This window comes from Aquarana catesbeiana, linkage group LG09 (genome assembly GCF_042186555.1).
Source record: "Aquarana catesbeiana isolate 2022-GZ linkage group LG09, ASM4218655v1, whole genome shotgun sequence".
In the NCBI taxonomy this organism is placed as follows: Eukaryota; Metazoa; Chordata; class Amphibia; order Anura; family Ranidae; genus Aquarana; species Aquarana catesbeiana.
In genome coordinates this window covers 308,235,744-308,262,652 of record NC_133332.1, presented here as the reverse complement: position 1 = coordinate 308,262,652, position 26,909 = coordinate 308,235,744, and the positions used below count along the sequence as shown (strand labels likewise).

Here is a 26,909-nt window from a genome sequence, read left to right as displayed (position 1 = left end):
TTCACTCCACTGAGCTCCCAGTCTCTCCAACTAGACCTGCTGATCCACTGCCACTGGATCCCCTGAGCTCTTCCAACCTTCTCACTGAGTATCTTCCTCAAGCGTCACCCCTGCTTCCCTCCTGGATCCCTAGCTTGGCACTCACAGTTACTCCTCAAGCGTCACTCCACTGGCCTGATCGGTCCCTGGCTTGGCACACAAGGCTGCTCTGCAAGCGTCACCTCCGCTGGCTGGGTCCCTGGCTTGACACCTGCTGAAGTTTCCCGATTCTTCACCATTCCCATCTGGTGAGAATGCTGCTCTGGTACTTGCTTCAGCTACTCACTGTGGTCCCTGGTAAAAAGGTGGTTGGTCCCTTAGTGGTGACAGATTCCCCTCTACCTCCGACCACGACAGGTTCTCCGGCCAGCAGAACCGTCACTTATGGTTGGATTGCAAGCCACAGTCCTAACCCTACGCTGCTCTCTTGCTGCTGGATAGGCTCTCAGACAGCCTAGCAGCCAGATGTGCCCGGGATAGACCTCAGGCTCTGGCCTAGCAGCCCGGGGCAGCACAGCACATGTCCACCCTGACAGCCTTCCAGGTGGCACAGAACCCCTGATCACCTGACTCCACCCAAATATATAGGTTCTCTCAGCAGGCCAAGGGATTTAAGAAAACCCCTGCCCGTTTCCTGAGATACTCCATATATTCCTAATCTGTCCTTGCATTGCCCTTATCTTATTTAATGTCGTCAGGTACCCGGCCACCTAGCAAAAGAAGAGAGAAGTGCAGCAATTCCAGACTTAGGATGAAATCAATTGATCGCTAACAATTAACCAAGGCAACTATACCTGGCAGGTAAATTTAATAGCAACCCTGCCTAACCATCAGGGTGCTACATCCTCCCCCTGCCTACAAAACTACGTCTCTGAGTTTCCAAAAACCAAATAATAATTTGAGCTCTCATGCCTGAGAGTGAATGTCCTGGCAAAAACTGGAATGGGTGGGGAAACAGGAAAGGAATAATAACAACAAGTAATGCACAAAGAATATCACAGAAAATAAACATGGTAGTTCACACAGGGTAGATAAATAATAGGAATTATATATACAGTTTAACGTGTGGTGTACCACCCAACTGGTTAAGGGAGAATATCAACATTAGCCTTATATCCCAACTATCTATCTAATATGTAGAGTAATAAAGAGGGCATGAATGGTTAGCATTAGCATACATGGTGGATCACTGTATCTTCTTGTCCAAGGAAGACGCAACGGTGCAGGAATACCCATTCAAGGGTATTCCCTTTATCACAGGGATAGGGAGGGAATAAAAGGGGAGGGGTATGCCTGTATATCAAGAATAATGTACAAGTGAATGTGAGAGATGACATCTCTAGGGGAGCTAGGGAGGAGGTGGAATCCTTAGGTGTAGAGCTCTAAAGGGATGAAACTAAGGGGATAGTAATACTGGGAGTATGCTATAGGCCCCTAACCTGAGGGAGGGGGGGAGACTGTCCTCCTATCACAAATTGGATTAATGGCAAGGATGGGAGGTGTCATCATAATGGGGGATTTTAATTATCCAGACATAGACTGGGCGGAAGGAGGAACCGTGCATTTGTCTAAGGCTTGCCAGTTCCTAAATGTCTTGTAGGACAATTTCATGGGTCAGATGGTAGACGCACCAACTAGAAACAAAGCATTACTAGACCTACTGATTACCAACAATACAGACCTGATCATGGATCTGGAAATATAGGGCAATTTAGGAAACCGCAATCACAGGTCAATTCACACAAATAGAAATCATAAGGGGAATACAAAGACACCGAATTTCAAAAGAGCCAAAATCCCTAAATTATGAACCTTGCTAGAAGATATAAATTGGGATAAAATCTTAGGAACAAAGAACACGGAGAAGAGATGGGTTTGCCTTAAGAGCATATTAAATAAGGTAGTAATACTACTACTACTAATAATTATTATAAAAACAATACTACTTCAATTATAATAAAAATATTACTATTATAATAATAAAAATATTACTACTATTACTACTATAACTACTAATAAAATTCTCCTGCTACTACTACTAATGTAGCAAAGTCCCGGGGCCCCTGAGGCCTAATGGTGACCTCCAGAGTCAGGGACAGCTGACATCCTTCTGTGTAGAGTGGGTGTAATGCAAGGTGAAATGATGGGTGTCAGATACTTTTTGAATGCAAAGAGATTTATTGTCTCTGGAACAGAACTGGGGAGAGAGGGTTAGGGCCAGGATACCCTCAAGTAGATGCAATGATAATTAGCAGACTCCGCGACTTCTATAGGAAGACATCTATACAGGTGAGAGCCTCCAGCCGGACACCACTTCTGTATAAGTAGTGGTGTCCGGTGGCAAAAATCTTGTAGCAGTTACTAACGGTAATTGTATTCAACTATTGGCAATACAAACAGTTCTCTGCTTTCTCCACAGTCACTCACTGTAGCTCTTCACTCAATGAGCTCCCAGTCTTTCACTAGACTTCGGATCCAATAGCACTGGAACCCCTGAGCTATTCCACTTGTAGCACTCAGTATCTTCCTCAAGCCCTGCTGGGTTCCTGACCTGGCACTCACAGATACTCCTCAAGCATCACCCCTGCTGACATGCTAGGTCCCTGGCTTGGCACCCACTGATGCTCTGCAAGCGTCACCTCTGCTGTCCTGCTGGGTCCCTGGCTTGGCACTTGCTGAAGTTTTCCCACTTCTTCACCATCTCTGAGTTGGTGAGAAGACTGCTCAGGTACTGGCTTCAGCTTACTCACGGTGATCTCTGGTAACAAGGTAGATGGTCCCTTAGTGGCAACAGCTTCCCCCTCTACCTCCGACCACAGCTGGTTCCCTGTCCGGCTACTTCTGGTTTGACTACAAGCCCGCAGTCCCAACCCTACGCTGCTCTCCTGCTTTTGGATAGGCCCTCAGACAGCCTATCAGACAGATGTTCCTGGGATAGGCCTCAGGCTTACAGCCTAGCAGCCTGGGGCAGCATAACACACGTCCACCCAGACAGCCGTCCAGGTGGCACAGAACCCCAATCACCTGACTCCACCCAAATAAGTAGGCTCTCCCAGCAGCCCAAGGGATTTAAAGAAACCCCTGCCAATTGGCTAAGACACCCCATTCATTCATAATCTGTCCTTGCTATGCCCTTGTCTTATTCAATGTCACCAGCTACCATGTCACCTAGTGACAGAAGAGAGAAGTGCAGCAATTCCAGAATTAGGGGGAAATCAATTGATCTCCTAACAATTGGCCGAGGCAACTATCACCTGGCAACTAAATTTGATAGCAACTTTGCCTAAACATCAGGGTGCTACATCCTCCCCCTGCCTAGGAAAACTACATCTCGGAGTTTGCAGAAAAATAATTTGAACTCTCAAGCCTGAGAGTGAATGTCCTGGCAAAAACTGGGATGGTTGGGGAAACAGGAAAGGAACAATAATAACAATAACAATACATGTGGCGTACCACATGAAGTAGATATACACAACATATACATGGGTAAGTGGTAGTTCACACAGGGGCAGATAAATAGCAGACAGTATATACAAATGTATGTGTGGCGTACCACACAAACAGTTAAGGGAAAGAAAAAAAATAAAAACAGTAGCCTTATATCCTAACTATCTATATAATATACTGTATACAATAGTGAGGGACATAAAAGATTAGCATCGCTATCCACGTCAAATCACGGTCTCTCCTTGTCCAAGGAAGATGCCATGGGTGCAGGAACACCTGAAAGAGAAAAATAGACAGCAAAGAAATGCATCCTATCCTTATGATAACACAGTGCAAAATGTACATAAGTGAATTTTGAGTAAATGTTGATTACCCTCAGCCAAAAGCAGCAAAGCAGTGTAAATACACCCTATGATATGTCTAAACTACAATGATCTCTATATCTAAACACAAGTACGAGTGAAAATGGGCCCCATTCTCAGCCGAGCATGCCACCCCTTCTCATAGCTATCTTACAGAAAAACTTAGCATTTCCTATCAGATAAATGCATAATGTGAACAAGAGCTCACTCAGGTTGGCACGGGTCACGCCACCTGGTGGCTGGCATATGAAAACACAATCCTAGTACACTTGACAGTCCATCATTCAAATCGTAATGTAAGAATTTGCCCCTTTGCACAGCTTATTCTACCTAGCTAACTAAACACCCCAGTGTCTTTGAAGCCTCAAAGTCCATCAATTTTTTTTTTTTTCACTCGGGGTAGAACATTTCCCAGCAGTTTCCCTTCTTCTCAGGGACAACTCCGGGGACAAGCGGCATGGCTGCAATCAAGCAACAAGCAGCCAGGCCATGGTGCAAGGGGCAGCACTTCTTGACATAGGTCCCCTTGCAGTGGTGATCTCAGTCTGTCCACACAACAGCCGGGGACTGAGAACCTCATTTGCCGAAGAAACGAACACACTGAATGTCGGATCAACATGTTACTTTCCAAATGAGGCATACTGGCAATTCCAGAGCACTAGCCAGCATGACTCAAGTGGGCATTCCCTGTATCTGCCGGCATCACACAGTTCAACAAGGTCCCAGCAATACAGCCAACAGGAATGTTCCCCACTAGCAGCACTTTCTGCGCAAAGGGTGGAGTGGTTTTCAGCATAGCGTCTATAACTCCACAAGCACACATTTGTAATCCATAAGGTGTCAATGAGAAACACAATTCAATAGCATTTACCAGTAGTATCTGGGATCTGGTGACGTCAGGGTTTCTCCTTTGGCATTTTTCCATAGTAGCGTAATGGTGAATGTCTTTCTTGTTTGGCCTGCGGATAATCACACTGTCTGAGTCAATTTTGCGACCATAGCTCCAGGTTTGCAATACTGAGGTATACCTTTCGGCTATCTTGGGTGACAACTTTTGAAAATCCACCTGCAAGGGGATCCGAAGAAAACTCTGCACAGCTTCATCTACCCATTGGGTTTCCTTGTCCTGGATCTCTTCCTTTAGATGGGCTGGTATATAGGGATACAGATACCCATACTCCTCAGCCACAGTGTTTTAGGGTCTCCGTACCAGGTTAGGACCCGTGCATCTGGTGCACGCTGAACTGGGTAGCCGGCAATAATGTTGCCTTACAATTAAACTTGGTCAACTGGACCAGTTTAGTCAATGCAACTTAAGGAACCCATCTTGCCCAGCGATCCTCCTCAAAGGACTTGGCAATACATAAGGAGGGAGCTGCACTGCCAGACAATTCAATTTTGACACTGACTGCTGGCACAGGGGGGACTTCATCCTCCTCTAAATCACACAACTGCTCCTCATCACTATCAGTCCACTTCCCAGTCCATTATAAAGTGTCTGAAAACAGTTCAGAGACCCGATTGGATGCGACATCCGAGTCGCAGACAGTGGAGCATTCATTCGGCTGGGAGATAGTAGCACGTGGAGCTGACTTTGTTTGGCACAACCACATTGTCTCCTAATGGCCACAGGTATCACCTCCCCCACTGGAACACCACTTTCACCCTTTGCAAGCTTACCCGACTCTGGCGCCCTTTTCTCCAGTGGTTCCACCATCAAGGAGAGCAGGTTGGCCCGACCCCGGCCTCGAGGGACAACCAGAGCACTGGGTCCTGGAGCAGCTACAGAAATAAGAGGAGCAGCTTCTCTTACCAGCTGGGTGATAACAGGTGGACTCTTAAGGTTGCTCCCAGCCAGAAGGGCGACATTCTTGTCCCAATCCGCTTGCAGAGTCCGCGGAGTTTGGGCTGGTGAGACTAACTCAAGCAGGGGTTCCCTGCAGTGTCCACAGACGATCCAAGGCCTCAGATGCGTGGCCAAGCTGGAACACTTCCCGCAGATCAGTCCCAAGGCCTCATAGCCTCCAGCCGTGTATAGGGCAAGACTGCCCTTAGGTGTATACTGCACTCCGGTATCAGTCAGACTGCTCTTGGACTCGCTCAGACCAAGGCCAACACCCGGAGCATACATCTTCCAATCAGCCATAGTACTTCCAAACTGTGCCATCTTCTCCATCGTGCAACCCGGAACACGTGGCGCACTTCCTTATCCTCCTCTGCAGAGCGGGAGCTCCTCCCCCTGTCTAAGGATTGGTACAGATACTTTCTGAGAACTTTAGTGCCCGCCTCTTTCCTTTCGCGGCACACCAAAACTGTAATGGAGTCTGTTTTAACCCTTGCAGCACTGGCATAAAGTGTCAAATGCCCAGGCTGATACTCTCCAATGAGCTAGGAGACATGCTGGTTCTTCCCCACATTGTTGAAATGCACAATAACACAGTCTATATGAAGTAAAGATGTTACTTGCCACTTTCCAACGGAGCCGGACGAAATGCAGATGTAGCTGTAGCTGTTTGCTAGCGGCGACTGCTACAGGAATAACGCCTTAGCCCCACGTTGGGTGCAAAATGTAGCAAAGTCCCGGGGGCCACTGAGGCCTAATGGTGACCTCCAGTGCCAGGGACAGCTGATATCCTTCTGTGTAGCGTGGGTTGCAAGGCATGGTGGGTGTAATGCAAGATGAAATGGTGGTCATCAGACACTTTTTGAATGTAGATTTATTGTATCTGGAACAGAACTGGGGAGAGAGGGTTAGGGCCAGGACACCCTTAAGTAGATGCAATGATAATTAGCAGACTCCGAGACTTCTATAGGAAGACAGCTATACCAGTAGTGTATTTAGGTTTTGTACTGCTCTAGGCCTGAACAAACTTGTGCACCCCCTAATTTAAATATGACCCACCCCTTCCTGTCAAGGCCACACCCCTTGCTGTTTAAGACCCGCCCTGAAATTTTCAAGTGGGGACACTAGTTCTGAGGGCCTGGAGGGGGGTGGGGCAATGGATTCCCTTAATTTGCATAGATTTCCTCTCACTTCCTGTTTGGCTATGGGGCAGGAAGTGAACAGAAATCTCTGCAATGGGACAGGGATGGTAAAAAATAAACTGACAGGGGCTATAACCCTCCCTTACTCTATCCAAAATGAAAAAAAAAGTGCTGCCTATAGTTCTACTTTAAGCACAAATTTCTGATAATTTTATGGAGAGGACTAAGAAGATATAACCATGCCAATGGTGCAGCAGAAAACATATAGCACAACGAGGAAGGTTTGTGGTCCAGAATGAGAGGACAGTCAAAATAAGAAGTGCCCTCCACAGTTGCGGAATGCCAGCTGCCCGCATACCGGAAGCAGTGTGGCCCCTTTATGGGGGCACTAGACTAATTTGCCTCTCAGCCCAGCCCTCCCCATAAGACTGGTGCTACGCTAACAGTGTAGCGCAAGCCGGCGGGGACTCTTTCCGTGCTGCCCCCCTGCAAAGTGCTGCCCTAGGTCTGGGCCTTGAAGACCTAGTCCAGGACACAGTGTTGAGCTATACAGGTGAAGGCCTCCAGCCGGATACCACTTCTGTATAAGTAGGATCACTGTCTACTATGGCAACAATCTTGTAGCAGTTACTAACGGTAATTGTATTCAACTATTGGAAACACAAACAGTTCTCCGCTTACTCCACAGTCACTCACTATGGATCTTCACTCAATGAACTCCCAGTCTTTCACTAATCTTCGGATCCAATAGCACTGGATCCCCTGAGCTCTTCCACTTTAGCATTCAGTATCTTCCTCAAGCCTCAACCCCGCTTCCCTGCTGGGTCCCTGGCTTGGCACTCACAGATACTCTTCAAGCGTCACCCCTGCTGACCCGCTAGGTCCCTGGCTTGGCACCCACTGATGCTCCGCAAGCGTCACCTCTGCTGTCCCGCTGGGTCCCTGGCTTGTCACTTGCTGAAGTTTTCCCACTTCTTTACCATCTCCGGTTGGTGAGAAGACTGCTCAGGTACTTGCTTCAGCTTACTCACAGTGGTCTCCGTCTTCCCCTCTACCTCTGACCACAGCTGGTTCCCCGTCCGGCTAAACCGCTACTTCTGGTTGGACTACAAGCCCGCAGTCCCAACCCTACGCTGCTCTCCTGCTTCTGGATAGGCCCTCAGACAGCCTAGCAGCCAGATGTCCCTGGAAAAGGCCTCAGGCTTACGGCCTAGCAGCCCAGGGCGACATAACACATGTCCACCCAGACAGCCGTCCAGGTGGCACAGAACCCCTTTCACCTGACTCCACCCAAATAAATAGGCTCTCCCAGCAGCCCAAGGGACTTAAAGGAACCTCTGCCAATTGGCTGAGACACTCATACCTTCATAATCTGTCCTTGCTATGCCCTTGTCTTATCCAATGTCACCAGCTACCATGCCACCTAGTGACAGAAGAGAGAAATGCAGCAATTCCAGAATTAGGGGGAAATCAATTGATCTCCTAACAATTGGCCAAGGCAACTAACGCCTGGCAACTAAATTTGATAGCAACCCTGCCTAAACATCAGGGTGCTACATCAATAATAGAAATACTGCCACTAATAATAATAATAATAATAGAGATACTATTAATTCTTACAATCATAATAGGGCCCCTTTCACATGGCCGGGTTTGTGAGGCCTACAGATTCCTGCTGCTGGAATGACTGGGTCATGTGATCAGCAGCCAGCCAATTTAAACGAATGGTGGGCTGACTGCAACCAGGCTTGGGTGATGGGCCGAGCAGCCGCCGCTGACCACGTAACCCGGTCATTCCAGAAGCAAAAATCCACCGATAATTGTCGCAGGAGTTCGGCATCCGCACCAACCCGGCTGTGTGAAGGAGGCTTTAAAATGACACTACTGTTCTTGCTGCCACTACTACTACTAATAAAACACCACTACTAGTAATGATAATGCTAATAATGATAATAATATAAATACTAATAATAATAAAACATTACTTCTACTAATGATAATGGTAATAATAATAATCATAATATAAATACTAATAATAATAAAACACTACTTCTAGTAATTTTTGAAGTTGGGTAATGAAAAATCTTTGTGTACTTTTGCATACTTTTTTGGTACCTCAAAAGTCCCATCCTTCTTCTAATTGATACTACTTCTAGTAATGATAATAATACTAATAATAATAATAATAAAAATACTACTACTAATAAAACACTACTTCTACTAATGATACTGTTAATAATAATAATAATAATCATAATAAAAATACTACTAATATTAAAATACCACTACTAGTAATTATAATTGTAATAATAATAATATGAATACTACTAATAATAAAACACTACTACTAGTAATGTTAATAATAATAATAATAATATAAATGCTACTATTAATAAAACACTACTTCTATTAATGATAATGTTAATAATAATAATAATAATCATAATATAAATACTACTAATAATAAAACAATATTAGTAATGTTAATAATAATAATAATATAAATGCTACTACTAATAAAACACTACTTCTAATAATAATAATGTTAATAATAATAATATAAATACTACTAATAATAAAACATTACTTCTACTAATGATAATGGTAATAATAATAATCATCATCATCATAATATAAATACTAATAATAATAAAATACTACAACTAGTAATAATAATAATGTTAATAATATGAATACTACTAATAATAAAACACTACTAGTAATGGTAATAATAATAATTATATAAATACTACTAATAATATAGCACTACTTCCAATAATGTAAATAATAATGATAATAAAAAAAATACTACTACTAATAAAACACTACTTCTACTAATGATAATGTTAATAATAATAATAATCATAATCATATAAACACTACTAATAATAAAATACTATTACTAGTAATTCTAATTTTAATAATAATATGAATACTACTAATAATAAAACACTACTAGTAATGGTAATAATAATAATTATATAAATACTACTAATAATATAGCACTACTTCCAATAATGTAAATAATAATGATAATAAAAAAAATACTACTACTAATAAAACACTACTTCTACTAATGATAATGTTAATAATAATAATAATCATAATCATATAAACACTACTAATAATAAAATACTATTACTAGTAATTCTAATTTTAATAATAATATGAATACTACTAATAATAAAACACTACTTTTAGTAACGGTATTAATATTAATAATAATAGTAATGATGATGATAATAATAATATAAATACTACAAATAAAATTTCTCATAAAATTTATAATAATACTAGTTATAATAACACAAATATTTCTGCCACCAATAAATAATGTTGTATTTTCTCCAATTCTCTTGTAGCGCCTTTGCCCCCCCCCCACCTCCGGCCAGCAGGGGTCGCTGCACCGCCCCGATCCCGGAAGTCCCTTCCCTCCGGCCGCCCCGTACGGAACGCTTATCCCTCCATCACCGGAAGCGGGAGGTCCTTTCTATTCAGACGCAGCCATGGTGAGGAGTCTCGTCTGTGTCTCCGGCCTTCTAATCCGGCTTCATCCTCGGTGACGGCGGCCTGTGTGCGTCAGCCGACCGGGCGGGGATGTAGCGCGGAGCCCGGTGGGGAGTAGGAGGCCTTTATTGGGGAGTTTGTGGTCCTTGGGGTGGGGGAGAAAATGCTATGGAGGGAATGGGGGGGCCCTAGGCCGCAGCTGGAAGGGAGGGAGTCCTGTGCTGAGGACATGGGGGGGTGTTTAGTATTGGGGGGTCTCTGGTGCTGTACTATCACTGGGCTCAGGAACCTGTATATAAGTGAATGACATTCCCTGTAGGTGAATCTTCCTGGTTGTGTTGTAGGAGGGATTCTCCAGCAGAGAATGTTGGAGTCATATTCACTTCTCTCTATATTGTTCTCTGTTTCTAGCCTATTGAGATTGAAATATATATATATATATATAATATTCATTCTATATCTATTATATTATTTTCTCCAGTGTATATAGATGATAGAACGGTTGTATATTGGTGATTAAAGAGGACCTGTCATTATCATGTTCCCCTGTAGGGGGGGCTCATCAGTCCCCCCCCATTGGGCCGTCTTCTCCTCCTATCACATGTGCCCTCTGGTGTGTGTTGGTTGAGGCTGTAATAAATTTGTTGCACTTTTTTTTTTTTTTGATAAACTTTATTGAACCGTCACAAAATGACACTCTTGTAATTACACATGTTTTGCCCCCCCGTGGTGTGTGGACACGTGTCGTGTGCTTATGTGGCGTCCCTGTATGGCTGTGCAAGTCACACTAGTGGAAACCTGGCCTGAGGCTCCATTCACACGCGTGCAACATTTCATGCGACTTTGCACATCAACGTCGCATGAAAAGTCGTACCCCCCCCTCCCGTGATTTCCAACGAGTGCCGTTCATATCTGTGCGTCTTCGAGTCGCACCGACTTCAAAGTAGTTCCCTCTACTGCTTTTGGTCCGACTTTGATGCGGCGTTGAAGTCCATACACCTTCAAGTTTACACGGGCATAACCAAAATTTTCAACCTGGATACGACTTTTGGCTTTGACCAGTGACAGCGGACAACTGTTGCACATCCCCGAAATGTCAAGTCGCAACAAGTGTGAAAGGGGCCTTGGCTGAAGCTACTTCATGCACTACTTTTGGTCCGACTTTGATGCGAGTTGACGTCCATACACCAAGTTTACACGGGCATTCCCGAAATTTCAGGTCGCAGAAGTGTGAACGGGGCCTTAGCTGCAGCAACTTCATGCACTACTTGACTTTATCATTGAGCTTGAGGGCCATAGACTTCAATGTTAACCCTTCAGAAGTTGCATGAAAGTCTTACCCTAAGTAGTGCATGAAGTTGCTGCAGCTAAGGCCCCGTTCACAAATGTTGCGACTTGACTTTTCGGGAATGTGCAACAGTTGTCTATTATCGCTGGTCAAAGCCAAAGTCGTATCCAGGTTGAAATATCAGGAATGCCCGTGTAAACTTGAGGTGTATGGACGTCAATTCGCATCAAAGTAGTGCATGAAGTTGCTGCAGCCAAGGGGCCCCTTCCACGCTTGTTGCGACTTTGAAATTTCGGTGGATGTCCAACAGTTGTCCATTATCATTGGTTAAAGCCAAAGTCGTATCCAGGTTGCACCCATCCAAAGTTACACTCCAAAGTCGGAGCAAGTTTGGGAGATGGTACAAGTGTCAATAGAGCCTTAGTTCCTCGTTAAGCTTTGAAAATGGAAGCTGATTGGTTGCCACACACAGCTACCCCTGGTGTTGATAAATTCCCCTCAGATTGTGAAGGTTCTGTGTTCTCCTGGTGGAGGCTCAGCTGGTGGTAGTTGCACCTCCTTCGGGTGAGGTTGTGTGGATGGGATATTTGAGTTCGGAGTTGGGATTCTGGGAGATCATCACCATCAACTTGTATCTCCAAAGGCCGCAATGTTGGGATAGTTTGGTGGCACGTGATGTAGGTTTAGACCCGACTCACCCTGGAGACTTTGTATTGAGATTAAAGAGTTGCAGTTAAAATTTTCTTCCCTTTTTTTTTTTGTTTTGTTTTTTTGGTTTTTTTTTGTTTACTTTTTGTTTTTTTGGGGGTTTTTTTTATTTTTATTTTTTTACATCCATGAATTTGTTGGTAAGGCCTCATTCACACAGGTATACCTGTCTGCACACCCGTGGAAAGGGCCGTCTGTACCTGCACTGGTGTGCCATGCATATGCATGGAGGTCTGTTGGGGCGCAGCGGGTGCTCCCAATTTGACCGACGGGTTCAGGGACTCGCACCCACACAGCTGTTAAATTGGGACCAGCAGGTATGTCCCTGCAGCTGCTGCATCCCAATAGACCTGAACGGGATGCTTGTGTGAATGAGGCCTTTCTGCGGGGACAATCTCCGGCTTCCATAGCTACTCATGTTATCTGCTAAGGATTGCGCTGCTGCGGACGATCCCGGTGCACTAGAGATTTATAGCAGCATAGAGAAGCATTGTAGTTACAAGTCTCCAGAGATAAGCGGAGGGAATTGTTGCTGCTACAAAGTCCCCGTTGAGCTGAAGAAGCGGCACGTGTGAGAGGTGAAACGTCTTCCGTCTGGGTGAATGTGACTAACGGGCCGTAGATTAGATTTTTGTATGACGTACGATTGATCTCGGCATGTTTTCTAACAATTGTTTTTCCTCTCTCTCTCTCCAAGGCTCGTGGACCCAAGAAGCACTTGAAGCGCGTCGCTGCTCCCAAGCACTGGATGCTGGATAAGCTGACAGGTGTCTTTGTGAGTATAGGGGGGGGAAGATTGATGGGGGGGGGTTATTGGTGTTGGTCATTAGGATTGCACTGATACCGAGTATTTGCACAAGTATTGGTACTCGTGCAAATGCAGCGATACCTGAAACTGATACTTCCAGGCTCGGTTCTGTGAGCTGTCGGTGGGTCTCCTCTGTGTTAATTGGAGCTGTCAAAAAAAAAAAAAAAAAAAGCAGCCAGCAATGTTTATTAACGTTGCTCAGCCCTATAACACTAAAATAAAAAGAAACATTGTTTCTTTTTGTATCTTTCTGTTTCTTCTGCAGATCAAAGGGATGAACAAATGCTCCTCTAAGCCCCTAACACTTAATTGACTCTAATCAGCCTTAATTAACTCCCTATTCTCCTCCATTTAATTATTTTCCTGATTTTTTTTTTTTTTATAAACGATAAACAATTAAAACTTTTTTTTTTGTTAGTGAATATTTTTACACATATATATTAACATATATTTTCACATTTCACATTGAAAAAGCGCTAAATTAAAAAAAAAAATCTATTTCATTTGTAAATAACTTATCCAATGCTTTGTACCATTGCTGACAGCTGAAGTTAAAACAAAACAGTTGCGGTAGGTATCGGTAATCGGTATTGGCGAGTACTAAAAAAAAAGTATTGGTACTTCTACTCATTGTAGAAAAAAAAAAAATGGTATTGGTGCATCCCAGTCATCCTAGGCCTCGATCCTTTCCTGCTGGCTCCTGGCATCCCTTTAAAAAAGTTCCAAATACCAGGGAAGATTGACTGATCATGTGACCACTGTGATTGGCTGTCACTGTGGTCACATGATCAGGAGCTGGTGGCGCCAGCTGCCGATGAAGAGTTGTCTTGCACAGTATTTTCCTCTGTGCTGTGAGGGGCGCTCTCAGCTGCCCAGTGTACACATGTGCGGAGTGTGGGTGTCTGGATCCTCACCCTTATACCTCCACACATGTGTTAGGCGGAAAATAAACCCGAACTGGATCGGATCCTTTTAATTATACTGTTTCCAGCTTTTAGTATCAGTGCTGCTGTGCAAACCACTTCTGTCCACATGCTCTCGCTTTTTGCTGCACATCGTCGCTTTAGAGCAGCTTCCTGATGGTGACAACTGTCTACACAGCACAGACACTCGTGTTCATGGGCAGCACAGTGATTAGCACTTCCATCTAGCAGCACTCGGGTTGTCGGTTCAGGTCCCAAGCACAGCACTAACCTGCCTGGAGTTTGTTCTCCCTGAGGTTTTTTTTTTTTTTTTAATTCCTCCCACACTCCAGCAGGGGGTCTCAAACTGGCGGCCCTCCAGCTGTTGCGGAACTACAAGTCCCATGAGGCATTGCAAGGCTGACAGTTACAAGCATGACTCCCTCAGGCAGAGGCATGATGGGACTTTGAGTTTCGCAACAGCTGGAGGGCCGCCAGTTTGAGACCCCAAAGACATGCTGTTAGGTGAATTTGCTCCAGTATGTGTACAGTGTGAATGTGAGATCCGGGACCTTAGATTGTAATCTTGAGGGCAGGGACTGATGTGAATGTATAATATGCACTCACCGGCCACTTTATTAGGTACACATTGATTGGTAACACTAATTGCTAATCAGCCAATCGCATGACCGTAACTCAATGCATTTAGGCATCTAGACGTGGTGAAGACGACTTGCCTGAAGTTCAAATCACGCATCAGAATTGGGGATTTAAGTGACTTTGAACGTGGGATGGTTGTTGGTGGCAGACGAGCTGGTCTGAGTATTTCTGGGATTTTCACACACAACCGTCTCTCGGGGTTTACAGAGAATGGTGGGAAAAGAGAAAATATCCAGTGAGCAGCAGTTGTGTGGAGGAAAATGCCTTGTTGAGGTCAGAGGAGAATGGGCAGACTGGATCCAGATGATAGAAAGGCAACAGTAACTCAAATAACCACTCGTTACATCCAAGGTATGCAGAATACCATCTCTAAATGCACAACACATCCAACCTTGAAGCAGATGGGCTACAGCAGCAGAAGACCACACCGGGTGCCACTCCTGTCCGTTAAGAACAGGAAACTGAGGCTACAATTGGCACAGGATCACCAAAATTGGATGATAGAAGGTTGGAAAAAACGTCTGGTCTGATGAGTCTGGATTTCAGCGGCGACATTCAGATGGTGGGGTCAGAATTTGGCGCATGGATCCATCCTGCCTTGTATCACCGGTTCAGGCTGGTGGTGGGGGTGTAATGGTGTGGGGGATGGGGGATCGCCGGTTCAGGCTGGTGGTGGGGGTGTAATGGTGTGGGGGATGGGGTATCACCGGTTCAGGCTGGTGGTGGGGGTGTAATGGTGTGGGGGATGGGGTATCACCGGTTCAGGCTGGTGGTGGGGGTGTAATGGTGTGTGTGGGGGGGGGGGATATTTTCTGGGCACACTTTGGACCCCTTAGTACCAATTGACCATCGTATAAACACCATGGCCTACCTGAGTATTGTTGCTGACCATGTCCATCCCTTTATGACTACAGTGTCCCCATCTTCTGATGGCTCCTTCCAGCAGGATAATGCACCATGTCACAAAGCTCCAATCTTCTCACCACTGGACAATGAGGTCCCTGTACTCCAATGTCCTCCACACTCACCACATCTCATCCAATAGAGGACCTTTGGGATGTGGTGGAACGGGAAATTGGCATCATGGATGTGTAGCTGACAAATCTGCAGCAACTGTGTGATGCTATCAGGTCACTATGGAGCAAAGTCTCTGAGGAACATTTCCAACACCTTGTTGTATCTATTCCATGAAGAATGAAGGCAAAAGGGGGTCCAACCCGGGACTAGCAAGGTGTACCTAATAGTGTCTGCTGATTGTATATGTAAAGCACTGCAAAAATTGACGGCACTATAAAAAGTACCTGTAATAATAATAATCAGGAGCGTGTGTGACAGGGAGACCATGCAGGGGCACAATAGGAAGAAGGTTGTCACCCTGTAACAGGATGTGCCTGTATTCAGGTCTCATGGCAGGATCACTACATTTTTAATGATGGCTACATACCTGGATTGAATAGAATGCCTCTAACATTTGGATATTGTAGTATTTTTTTTATTATGTTTTGTGCTGTAATGCAGCTCTTATTTCTCACCTAGGTGAAAATGGCATTTATTGCACTACAGGCAAGATAATACAGCTTTACAAATACATTTTTTTTTTTTTTCAAAATATGACTTACAATCTCCTCTTCCCCCCTGCAGGCTCCACGTCCGTCCACTGGTCCCCACAAGCTTAGAGAGTGTCTTCCTCTGATCATCTTTCTGAGGAACAGACTGAAGTACGCTCTGACCGGGGATGAGGTGAAGAAGATCTGCATGCAGCGTTTCATTAAGATCGATGGCAAGGTCCGCACAGACATTACATACCCAGCCGGGTTCATGGGTGAGTACAACAAACACTTCATTACTGGCTTAGGGCAGCCTTAAAGGACACATCCAGAGCTTCCGATTGCCTTTTATTCTGTTTTACAAAGATAACACCAAAGACCCCAAACTGTGGTCACGTAGACGCGTTTCACACATACATCTTGTGCTTAATCATTACCACCATGATTAAGCACAAGATGTATGTGTGAAACGCGTCTACGTGACCACAGTTTGGTGTCTCTGGTGTTATCTTTGTGAAACAAAATAAAAGGCAATTGGTAGTTCTGGATGTGCAGCCATTTCTTTCTTCTTTCCAAGTTTCCTACAGAGGCGGGCCGGGGCTAGCACTCTGCAAGATACTCCAGTCAGCCTTATCTTTATACACCTGGAGCAGCGGTTCTTTTTCTTGTAACCTTAAAGGACAGGTCACTGCCCCACCCCCCAGGGTGCAAGTTGGACTATGAAGGGGGTAGCGGCACACAGATTCGTTGTATTCAGAGCATAAAACGAATGATCTGTTAAGCTGGCCAAAGGTGGATCGTAATTCGTCCAGTTATAGCTACGACTGGCCAAATTTCGATCCATGCATGCGTTCGTGCCTGTTCAACAAAAGTCAATGCTTAAAATTACTTTTGTAGAATGAGCTTGTTGGAAAATGTAGCCACTGATTGGTGTATTCTGACAGCAGAGAGTCCCTCTGTCAGAATTGTGTCTCTGCGTTGGGGTGGGAGGTCATCCCTCTAAAGCAGGCCAGCTTTAGAGGATGACCTCATTGGTTTCCTGCTGCTCCTTTGTTCATTTGTGTACTGGTGTGGATCCTGAATTATACACATTGGGGTTGATTTACTAAAATGGAAGCGTTCAAAATTTGGGCCAATTCTGCATAGAAACCAATCGGCTTCCAGTTTTTTTTTTTTTTTTTATTTTCATATTTTTACTGAATGACAGTGTATTATACACAGCGTATTATGATTAGCTGTGATTGGCCACAGGTTATCATATGGTACAAATGGGCTGTGATTGGCCCTGTCTGTACCATGTGATCGCTGTGACTAATCAGAGCTAGCAACACAATTGTACCTAATGGCATTAAAAAGGAAGCCATCCATTCTTTACAACTGTCATGTGATCTGTTTTGTCAGTGATTACATGGTGCTGGCAACTAGGGCTGGGGGGAAAAATCGATTTTTAAATCTTGAATCGAGTTGAGAGGTCAAATCGATTCAAAATTTAAGCAAATCGATTTTTTTTTTTTTTTTTTTTTTCACCGTGTCGGTCCTGAGGAGCTGTGGGCAGGACTTTTTAGGTGAGGCCGCGGCCTAGTCCGCCGCCTCTCCTAAAAACTCCTGCCCGCAGCTCCTCAGGACCAGCGCGGTGTCCAAAAAAAACAAAAATTTGAATCGTGAATCGAGTTTTTTTTTTCTTTTTTTTTTTTTTTTTTTTATTAAAATTTTTATTTAAATCGTCCAGCCCTACTGGTAACAGGCCGGTCCGCTGTGTCCGGAGCACGTCATGCCATCCTCCGAGAACAATAGGGTTTCTGCCCGAACGTGTTTTTTTTTTACTATGGGCGGGAAGCAGTTAAAGAGCATCTTCATCCAGTAGATATTCACAGTACAGTTCTGATTGCCAGTTAGTACGTCACTTTGTGTTTTGCTCTTGGAATGGTGTTGAATACGTCAGTTTCTGGCGCGCTTCTTTAGAATTCTCTGCGTGTGACTAATACACAGCAATCTGCTTTACTTTACAGATGTCATCAGCATTGACAAAACCGGAGAATACTTCCGTCTGGTGTACGATACTAAGGGTCGCTTCGCAGTGCACAGGATCACAGCTGAGGAGTCCAAGGTAAAAATCAGAGGGTTTTGTAGCCAAGTGAGTTCAACACCAAAGCAGTTCTCTTCTGGGGGGGGGCTCTGTTAGGCCCCTTTCTCACAGGCGCCTCCGTTTTGTTGGATCCGCTTGCTCAGTGGGGGATGGGTCCACGGATACCCGCTGAGCAGGCAGGTGACGGGTCCGTCTCCGCTTACTGAGCAGAGACAGACCCAGTCCCACTCTTTGGTGATCGGATGAAAACTGACTGTCTGTTTTCATCCAATTATAACCGATCTGCCAGGTGGATGCAAAATAGGACCCTCCATCCATTTGGATTTTGCGGACAGGATCGGATAATGGCGGATGTCAGTGAATGTGTCTGACATCCGCAGCTCCATAGGGTTGAATGTAGGGGTTTTATAGGGTCCTGAAAAGCGGACAGGTGATTCTGATCGGACAGATCATGTGAAAGGGCCCTTAAGCTTAGTAAACTTGGAAAGATCAATTGCTAGAATGTGCTAATTCCATGCTTCTAGATTACACTGTTTGAAGAATAATTGTATTTGTAGAATAATTACTCCCTTGGAAACCACTTCCTGTCTACAATGCATTCGATCTTTGCTTTGGACCATCTTCCTGATGGTGACAACACCCTACACAGTGTGACAGAGTCCATCACCCATGGGAAGCTGCACAGCTGCCGTTGCTTTTTCTCTCGCCAAGTAGAGGCCATCCACCACTGGAACATATTATAGAACATTTGGAGATTAGATTTTATGTGCAATGCAATATTTTGTTTTTGTGTTTTTTGTGTTTGCTTTTTCTAAAAGCTGATAAATTGCACAACTTTGTGATGTAACAAATTTGGGGCTACTGTCTTTTTAATCTTCAGGCCCTCCCTTTCAGAAGCTCTAATTTTAGGGAGGGGGCTTTGTTTTAAGTACAAATGGCCCACTTTATTGTGACATTTTTTACCAGTGTAACTATGTATAATACTATACCTGTGGGATCCCTCTAGAGCAGCGGTTCTCAACTCCTGTCCCCAGGACCCATCAACAGGCCAGGTTTGCAAGATACCTGAAATACATCACAGGTGATCTCATTTGCCGCTCAGTGATTGCAGTATTCTAGTCTGCGTCTCCCCAAGGTAATACATAAAGCATAGTTCCACCCAAAAATGGAACTTCTGCTTTAAGGGAAGGTGACCCCCTGACATATCACATTTGGCATGTCATTTTTTTGTGGGGGGTGGAAACCCTCTTTTTAGGGGGTTCCAGCTCCCACTCCTCCCAGGGCACCGCGGCGCTGGAAGTAAGTTGACCTCTCCACCCTCTGCAATCATCTGGGACACAGATGATTGCCCGGCCAGTCACAGCACGTTGCTCATGCATGCACAGTACGTGCCCGGCTGTGAAGCCACAGTGCACGTTTTTGTATTAGATGTTCTGTGCAGTTAAAGCGGAGTTCCACCCAAAAGTGCAACTTCCGCTTTAAGTACTCGCCCCCTGACATGACACAATTGGGCATGTCAGGGGGGAGTGGGTACCTGGTTTTGAGAGGGACTTCCTGTCCCACTTCCATCTTCTGGCCACCTAGGGGTCGACGCCTCTCCCCCTAGGTGACCCCTCCCTGCAATCTTCTGGGGCAGTGGCCAGGCAATCTTCTGGGACCTGCGACATGATGCAGCACGACTAGCGCATGTGCAGTGTGCTCCTGTCTGTGAGGCCGCAAGGAGTCACAGCCGGGTGCCCACACTTACAATGCTGCTGCAGGGGAGAGGAGCGAGGCATCGGACGGCCGCATCGCTGGTCCGTGGGACAAGTGAGTGTCTGATTATTAAGTCAGCAGCTATACTTTTTGTTGCTGCTGACTTTTAATAAACGTAACCAGTGGAACTCCTCTTTAAGCTGAATAAAAAGTAAAGAATATCGTTTTTTTTTTTTTTTTTTGACGGTGCTTTAGCCCTATAGAAAATCGATCTGTGCTGATGGCATGCTGAGGATCCCGAGCGCCACAGTCTGAACCCCCATGTTTTATATCCCGCATATATCATAAGAACCCCCCACATGAAGCAGACAGCGGGAGTTGGTGAACTGGCTGAACTTCAGGCTGACGTGTTCATTTTGCTGCGGTGTGTGGGCTGGTGATCTAGTTGCTGGGAAAAGCTGTGGGCTGCGCCTAAAATGCCAAACTGAGCATCTGGTTACAATGTTACATTTTTATCTTTTTTAGTACAAATTGTGCAAAGTCAGGAAAACTTGGGTGGGAACAAAAGGAATCCCCCATCTGGTGACCCATGACGCCCGTACCATCCGCTACCCAGATCCATTGATCAAGGTCAATGACACCGTTCAGATCGACTTGGAAACTGGCAAGATTACAGACTTTATTAAGTTTGATACTGGTAGGTGCAATGTGTGTCCTAGGCTGCTTTTGTACTTTTTATAGAAACTTTTAAAGTGACTTAATGCCGTATCATCATTATTTATTATTATTATTATTATTATTATACAGGATTTATATAGCGCCAACAGTTTGCGCAGCGCTTTACAACATGAGGGCAGAACGGTACACTTACAATACAAATCAATACAGGAGGAATCAGAGGGCCCTGCTCGTCAGAGCTTACAATCTAGAAACGGCTTTGTCAGCCTGCTTTGTAGTTAAAAAAGCCAGCAAACTGCTGCAGCTTGGTTGCTGCCAATATCAATATGAGTCTCTGATCACCTCTATGATCTTGGAGGACCGCAGCGACGACATGTCACACTTCTGGTGTTCTGCATAAAACAGCCAAATCGTCAATGTCCAACCTCGTCACTTCCAGTGACTCCAGCAGAAATTGCAGATTTTGACAACTTGGCTAAACTACGGTACATGATGAGTGGCCATTGTTAGTCAGCCCGCTAGTAACCAACAACATGGCCGCCTCCAAGATGGCGACAACTTTTTTACTCCTTGGTGTTCTGTAAAAACAGCCAAGTCTTTATGTACCATAGTGTATACGCTGTCGTTGTTCTGTGAAAACAGCTAAGTCGTCAAAATCTGCAATTGCTGCTGGAGAGTCACTGGAAGTGAGGAGGTTGGAGATTTTGGCAGATCGGCTGTTTCGGCAGAACACCGGAAGTGAAGTCATGAGGTCGCTCCGGTCCTCCAAGGTCATACAGGTGATCAGAGACAATTTGGTCTCTATGGCCAGCCCCACAAACCGTTGTATTGTTTACCGGGCTCGTTGGTAAAAGCGGTAAGCCTGAGAAACATCGGCAAGCGGACAAAACACTGGTCTAGGGTGGAAGTAAACAACTTTTGCTTTTTAAAAAAATAAAGTTTTGCTTTTAAAGGTAGAGGAGCGATTTGGTGCACGCATATATAATTGGTGTTCACACCTCACCTAGCAGTATTGCCGCAAATGTTAGAGCGAGAGCAATAATTTTAGCGCTAGACCTCCTCTGTAACGCTAAACTTGTAACCTGTAAACATTTTTAAAGCGTCACCTATGGATATTAAGTATCGAAGTTTGTTGCCATTCGACGGCTGTGTGCAATTTTAAAGCGTGACATGTTGGGTATCTACTTACTCGACATATTTTCTAATTAACCAAAAATTGGGTTAGCTATGGTGTTTTTTGCAATAAAATTCATGAAAGCGTTTTTTTTTTTCTATTTTTTTTTTTTTTTTTTGGAAAAATTGCTGCGCAAATACCGTGTGACATTAAATTGCTATGATTGCCATTTTGTTCTCCAGGGTCTAGAGATATCTATATCTATATATACATAGATAGAGAGAGCTATATATATATATATATATATATATATATATATATATATAGAGAGAGAGAGAGAGAGAGAGAGAGAGAGAGAGAGAGAGAGAGAGAGAGAGAGAGAGAGAGAGAGAGAGAGAGAGAGAGAGAGAGAGAGAGAGAGAGAGAGAGAGAGAGAGAGAGAGAGAGAGAGAGAGAGAGGTGTGTATGTATATGTGTGTGTATATATATATATATATATATATATATATAATGTGTGTGTTTGGGGGTTCTAAGTAATTTTTTATCAAATACAGATTGTTACAAAAACAAAATGTGCCAGAAAAGTCCTGGTCTTCAAGTAGTTAATCTTCTCAACCCTTTCTCTAGGTAATGTCTGCATGGTGACTGGAGGTGCCAACTTGGGTCGAATTGGTGTCATCACCAACAGGGAGAGACACCCAGGCTCATTCGATGTGGTCCACGTGAAGGATGCCAACGGCAACAGCTTTGCCACCAGGCTTTCCAATATTTTCGTCATCGGCAAGGTAAGTTACCCCTTGGCCTGTTGTAAATCTGTAGGTTTTTTTCTTATTATGCCAAGTGTTTAATTTTTGCGGTTTTTCAAGACTTTTGTGATCAGCTTGCTAGCTGTATAGGGCTCAGGACTAGATTGTTGGTACCCTGTTGGAGTATTGGCTGTTTCCATGGTTTCAGAAAATTTCTCCGGTGTTAATGCTGAATTGGTGTTTTTTTTTGTGTTTTTTTTTTTTTTTTTTTTTTGGGATGCTCTGGGGGGAGGGTGCTGCAGGGCAAGCATGTGCAACCCCTACCATTAAGACCCAGTAACTATGCATATTTTTTCCATTGCCAGTTAGACCCACTGCTGAGACTTGCAGCTGCTGCGGATGTATGTCACCTAGCGGTAGGAATGTTTAGACCAGTATGCGGCTAGACGAATGGCCGGAACATTCTGGGCACTTATCTCTGGGTGCATACTGCCCTAAACACACAAGGTGCCTTATTCAGCCCCAACAGCTTTCAGCTTTTCGTAATTTGACAGGCTGTTGGCAGTGGGGGCTGGATCGGGACATCTGTGCCCTTTGCAGCTAAATTCCGGAGTCCCATATATCGGAGCTAAACGCCCAACGTGCATGGGTGCTTAGATGAGAATTTTCCACCCCAATGTAGTGTACAATAAAGCTTTGCAATGACATTTTAGCTAAAACAATAGCCGTTTCTGGGCAGCTTTAAAGTGTTCACTTTTTTTTTCTCTGCAAATCGGCAGATCTACTAATCCTGTACACTCTCCGTAAACCCCCATCCCCCAACTATACTTCCAGGGATGCTGAGCTGTCGTTGCCCACACAGCCCATGAAACGGTCCAGAGATTTGAGATCCCCCGCCCTTCACCCTTTTCTGTATAGCATGTCTGGGACCAATCAGATCGGTTTGCTGTACAGATGCTGATCAGTCAGAATTGATCTGGTCCATCCTTTTAAGTGCCACACAGAGAAGAGTGGAGATTTTCAAATCTCTGGGCTGGATGTTGGGAGTATTTACAGCTCAGCATCCTCAGAGGTAAGTACAGCGAGGACGGGTGGGAGAGATGGGGGTGAGGATGTTCGGTCTACAGTGTGCTCACTAGTGGTGCACCAAAATAAATTGCAGTTCGGAAAATTCAGGATGCACTTGGCCAAAAATTTAAATGGATCGTTACATTTTGAAGTGGTTGTAAAACCCCCTGATCTATTTTTTATTTTTTTAAATATTGGCAAACCGCTTCTTTTCGGCCAACAATTTTCGCCAACTGATATCGGTGCATCCCTAGTGTTCACCTTTCTATTTTTTTTTTACCTGTAAAGGTGAGCCGAAGATGACCAAACAGGTTGAGGCGGTATGGCACTAAAAGTTTTACCCTTTTGGTAGATTTAATTGATCCACCTGGTCACTTTAGCAATTGAAAGGAAAAGCAGTTCCTCAGTGTTAGTGCCGCTTCACACTACAGCGACTTGGGATCCGACTTGTCAGACCTCAAGTTGCCCCAAGTCGCTAGACATAAGAAATTCCATTGAAGCGAATGAGAGCCGTCGCTCCGACTTCAGAAAGTTCCTGTACTACTTCAAGGCGACTTCTAGGCAACTTGTACTCATAGATTTCAATGGAAGTCGCCTCCGTCGGGTCTCCATCTATATTGAAGCAGCTTTACAGGGGAAAGAAAATAATTTACACAGGTACTTCCCCCTCCCTCCCACAGAGCTGATTATTCAGTGATTGGCCACAGCCAAATTCTCCTGTCCTGGAGGCAACTTTAAGTCGCGTTCGCGCTGTAAGTTGGGTTGCCTCTGTGTGAACCGAGCCTTAGTGCATTGTATGAATGTGAGTTAAAACCACAGTGGTGATTAAATACCACCAAAAGAAAGCTCTGTGTGAAAAAAATATAAATGTCATATGGGTAAAGTGTTACTCGAGCGCACAATTGTCATTCAAAGAGTGACGGTGCTGAAAATTGGCCTGGGCAGGAAAGTGCTGGATAAGCAAGTGGTTAAAGGCAAGAGGGGGCCCATTGTAGATCTGCAGGCAGTCGGTGTCTTTTTGGGTAGTGATAGGTGCACTTTATCATCTCTGGTGGTTACCCTTCTATTAAACCTCTTTTTAGAAGTCATCGGTTACTTCATTGTATATACGGCATGGTTAGGTGTGTACGGCGTAGTCCGTAAATGAGGTCATTCCTTTGGCTGCAGCATCTGCTTTCTATTCCCCTCGGCTGTAGTGACCACACTGTTAGGTTTTTGGTGCGTATCTAAATATTTTCCTCCAGTGTGAAGAGATTGTTACTGGCAGCCTTTAGCTGGGTGTGTCGGATTACTTGTGTTGGGTTGGAGTGATTTTGTATAATCTGGAAAGTGGGGATTTTGTACCATTTAACCACTTCATGTCTGAAAGATTTACCCCCCCTTCTTCAACAGGCCATTTTTTGCGATACAGCGCTGCTTTACTTGAACTGACAATTGCACGGTCGTGATGTCCTGTTTTTTTTTATTCACAAATCGATTTGTCTTTTGGTGGTATTTGAAGACCTCTGCGGGTTGCGGGTTTTTTAATTTTTTTTTTTGTGCTATAAACACTGACCATTAAAAAATAAAAAAAATTATATATATATATATATATATAATGTATATGTGTGTGTGTGTATGTATGTATATATATATATATATATATATATATATATATATATATATATATATATATAATTTCTCTCTCAAAAGTGAGTACACCCCTCACATTTTTATAAACATTTTATTGTATTTTCGATTGACAAGACATACTGTAGCAGCGATGTCGGCACCACAGCTGATGTTTAATTCGGCTGGTCGGGTGCTGCCATTGCGGGTAAGGAAACCCGGATGTGTAGCCTTTCGACTTTATGGGCAGGTCCCTACTGTGCATGTGCGAAGCACGCTGCGCTCTCACTCTCCCGACAGAAGAGGAGTGAGGAAGGGGCTGAGCTGCTGACGTAATTTGCTGTGGCCCGGTCTCCTGGAAGTGGGGACAGGGGTACCTGTAAAAAAAAAAAACAAAAAACAAAACAAAAAAAAAAAACAGGTACCCGCTCCCCCCTCCGAAAAGGTGACCAATGTGGCACTGGGGGGGGGGGGGGGGGTCGGACAAGCGGAAGCTCCACTTTTGGGTGGAACTTCGCTTTTAAGAATGTCTTTGACTTTAGGGCTCCTATATAAGCTCCGTTACTGCTTATGGTTTAATTGAAGACTTGAATGTCCTTAGTTTGGCCCCACAGCTTCACTTTAGATCTACTAGATCAGTAAACTTTTCCTCACATCAGATGGTTCACATGGTTTATGGCTCGGTCACACTGGCATTGAGTCGATGAGGTGTTGTATCGCGCTTTAACTCTTTGAAGCTCGCAGCCGTGTGCATTGCTCGTGTTTGCAGGGTGCTTGCAGAGTTACGCCCGCAGAAAGGAACAGCGTGTGATTCCTGCAGCATGTATACAGCCCTGGCTGCTGCAGCTTAGGAGTAGCAGTTAAGGTGCGCTTAAAGCACGGCTCAACCACGTGTGAACGAGTACTCTGCAAATTAGTAGATAATCGGTGACTTGGCTGTGTCAAGAACCCAAATTTTGCTTATTTTAATATATGTTGAAGAATTTGAGATGTGCCCCTTGCACTCGCGTGTGTTTTTTACATGTTGTATGTTGCTACTACCTGTTAGTAAAATGTTACTTGTGTCTCTGTAAGGCTGTGATTTCAGTACTTTTCCATTAATTTTACAGGGTAACAAGCCATGGATCTCCTTGCCACGTGGAAAGGGTATCCGTCTCACCATCGCTGAGGAGAGAGACAAGAGACTGGCAGCCAAGCAGACCAGCGGTTAATCTCAACCAACGTTCTCTACCTTTATTAAATAAAAAAAAAAAACTCTGTTCTGGAGGTCTGTGTGTCTGGACTGTTTTTTATGCTGTATGGGAGTATAGATGATCACCTCTGGTATTATGTCTGCAGGTGGGGAAAGGGTGGAATCTCATCATAGATCTGTCCGTCCCCCCCCCTCCCCCCCCTTTTGCACCCTCCAGGATGATCACATGAGGTAGGCTCCCCCCCCCCCCCCTTACTGGAAACACACCGAGGATAGAAGCTCCTCGCCAGCTACTGCCCCTCAGTTCTTGTTTTCCGCACTCCTCCAGGCATGTGCACGTTTTGGGTACCCTTTTCATCCCTGGGAATGCCTCTCCTTACCGCTAACGGATCAACAGGTGAGGTAGTCAGGGAGAGAGGGTAGCTGATGATGTTGGGGGTCACTGTAGGCCAGGGCTCGACAAAACCCG

General features: G+C 44.6%; 1 protein-coding gene across 1 annotated transcript; it reads left to right on the top strand.

Moving 5' to 3' along the window:
- Nucleotides 1–10,235: 10,235 nt before the first annotated feature.
- RPS4X (ribosomal protein S4 X-linked) lies at nucleotides 10,236–26,514 on the top strand. Its single transcript, XM_073600593.1, has 7 exons — nucleotides 10,236–10,342; nucleotides 13,034–13,111; nucleotides 16,348–16,528; nucleotides 18,263–18,360; nucleotides 20,560–20,731; nucleotides 22,454–22,611; nucleotides 26,358–26,514. The coding sequence occupies exons 1-7, from the start codon at nucleotides 10,340–10,342 to the stop codon at nucleotides 26,457–26,459; spliced, it is 792 nt and encodes a 263-aa protein (XP_073456694.1). The 5' UTR covers nucleotides 10,236–10,339; the 3' UTR covers nucleotides 26,460–26,514.
- The last annotated feature ends 395 nt before the right edge of the window (nucleotides 26,515–26,909 follow it).

Bases quoted from the DNA above. Each gene is read 5' to 3' on its own strand.
- RPS4X (XM_073600593.1), top strand. The intron at 18,361-20,559 runs GTAAAAATCAGA...TATCTTTTTTAG, and splicing joins TCACAGCTGAGGAGTCCAAG to TACAAATTGTGCAAAGTCAG. The intron at 20,732-22,453 runs GTAGGTGCAATG...CCCTTTCTCTAG, and splicing joins CTTTATTAAGTTTGATACTG to GTAATGTCTGCATGGTGACT.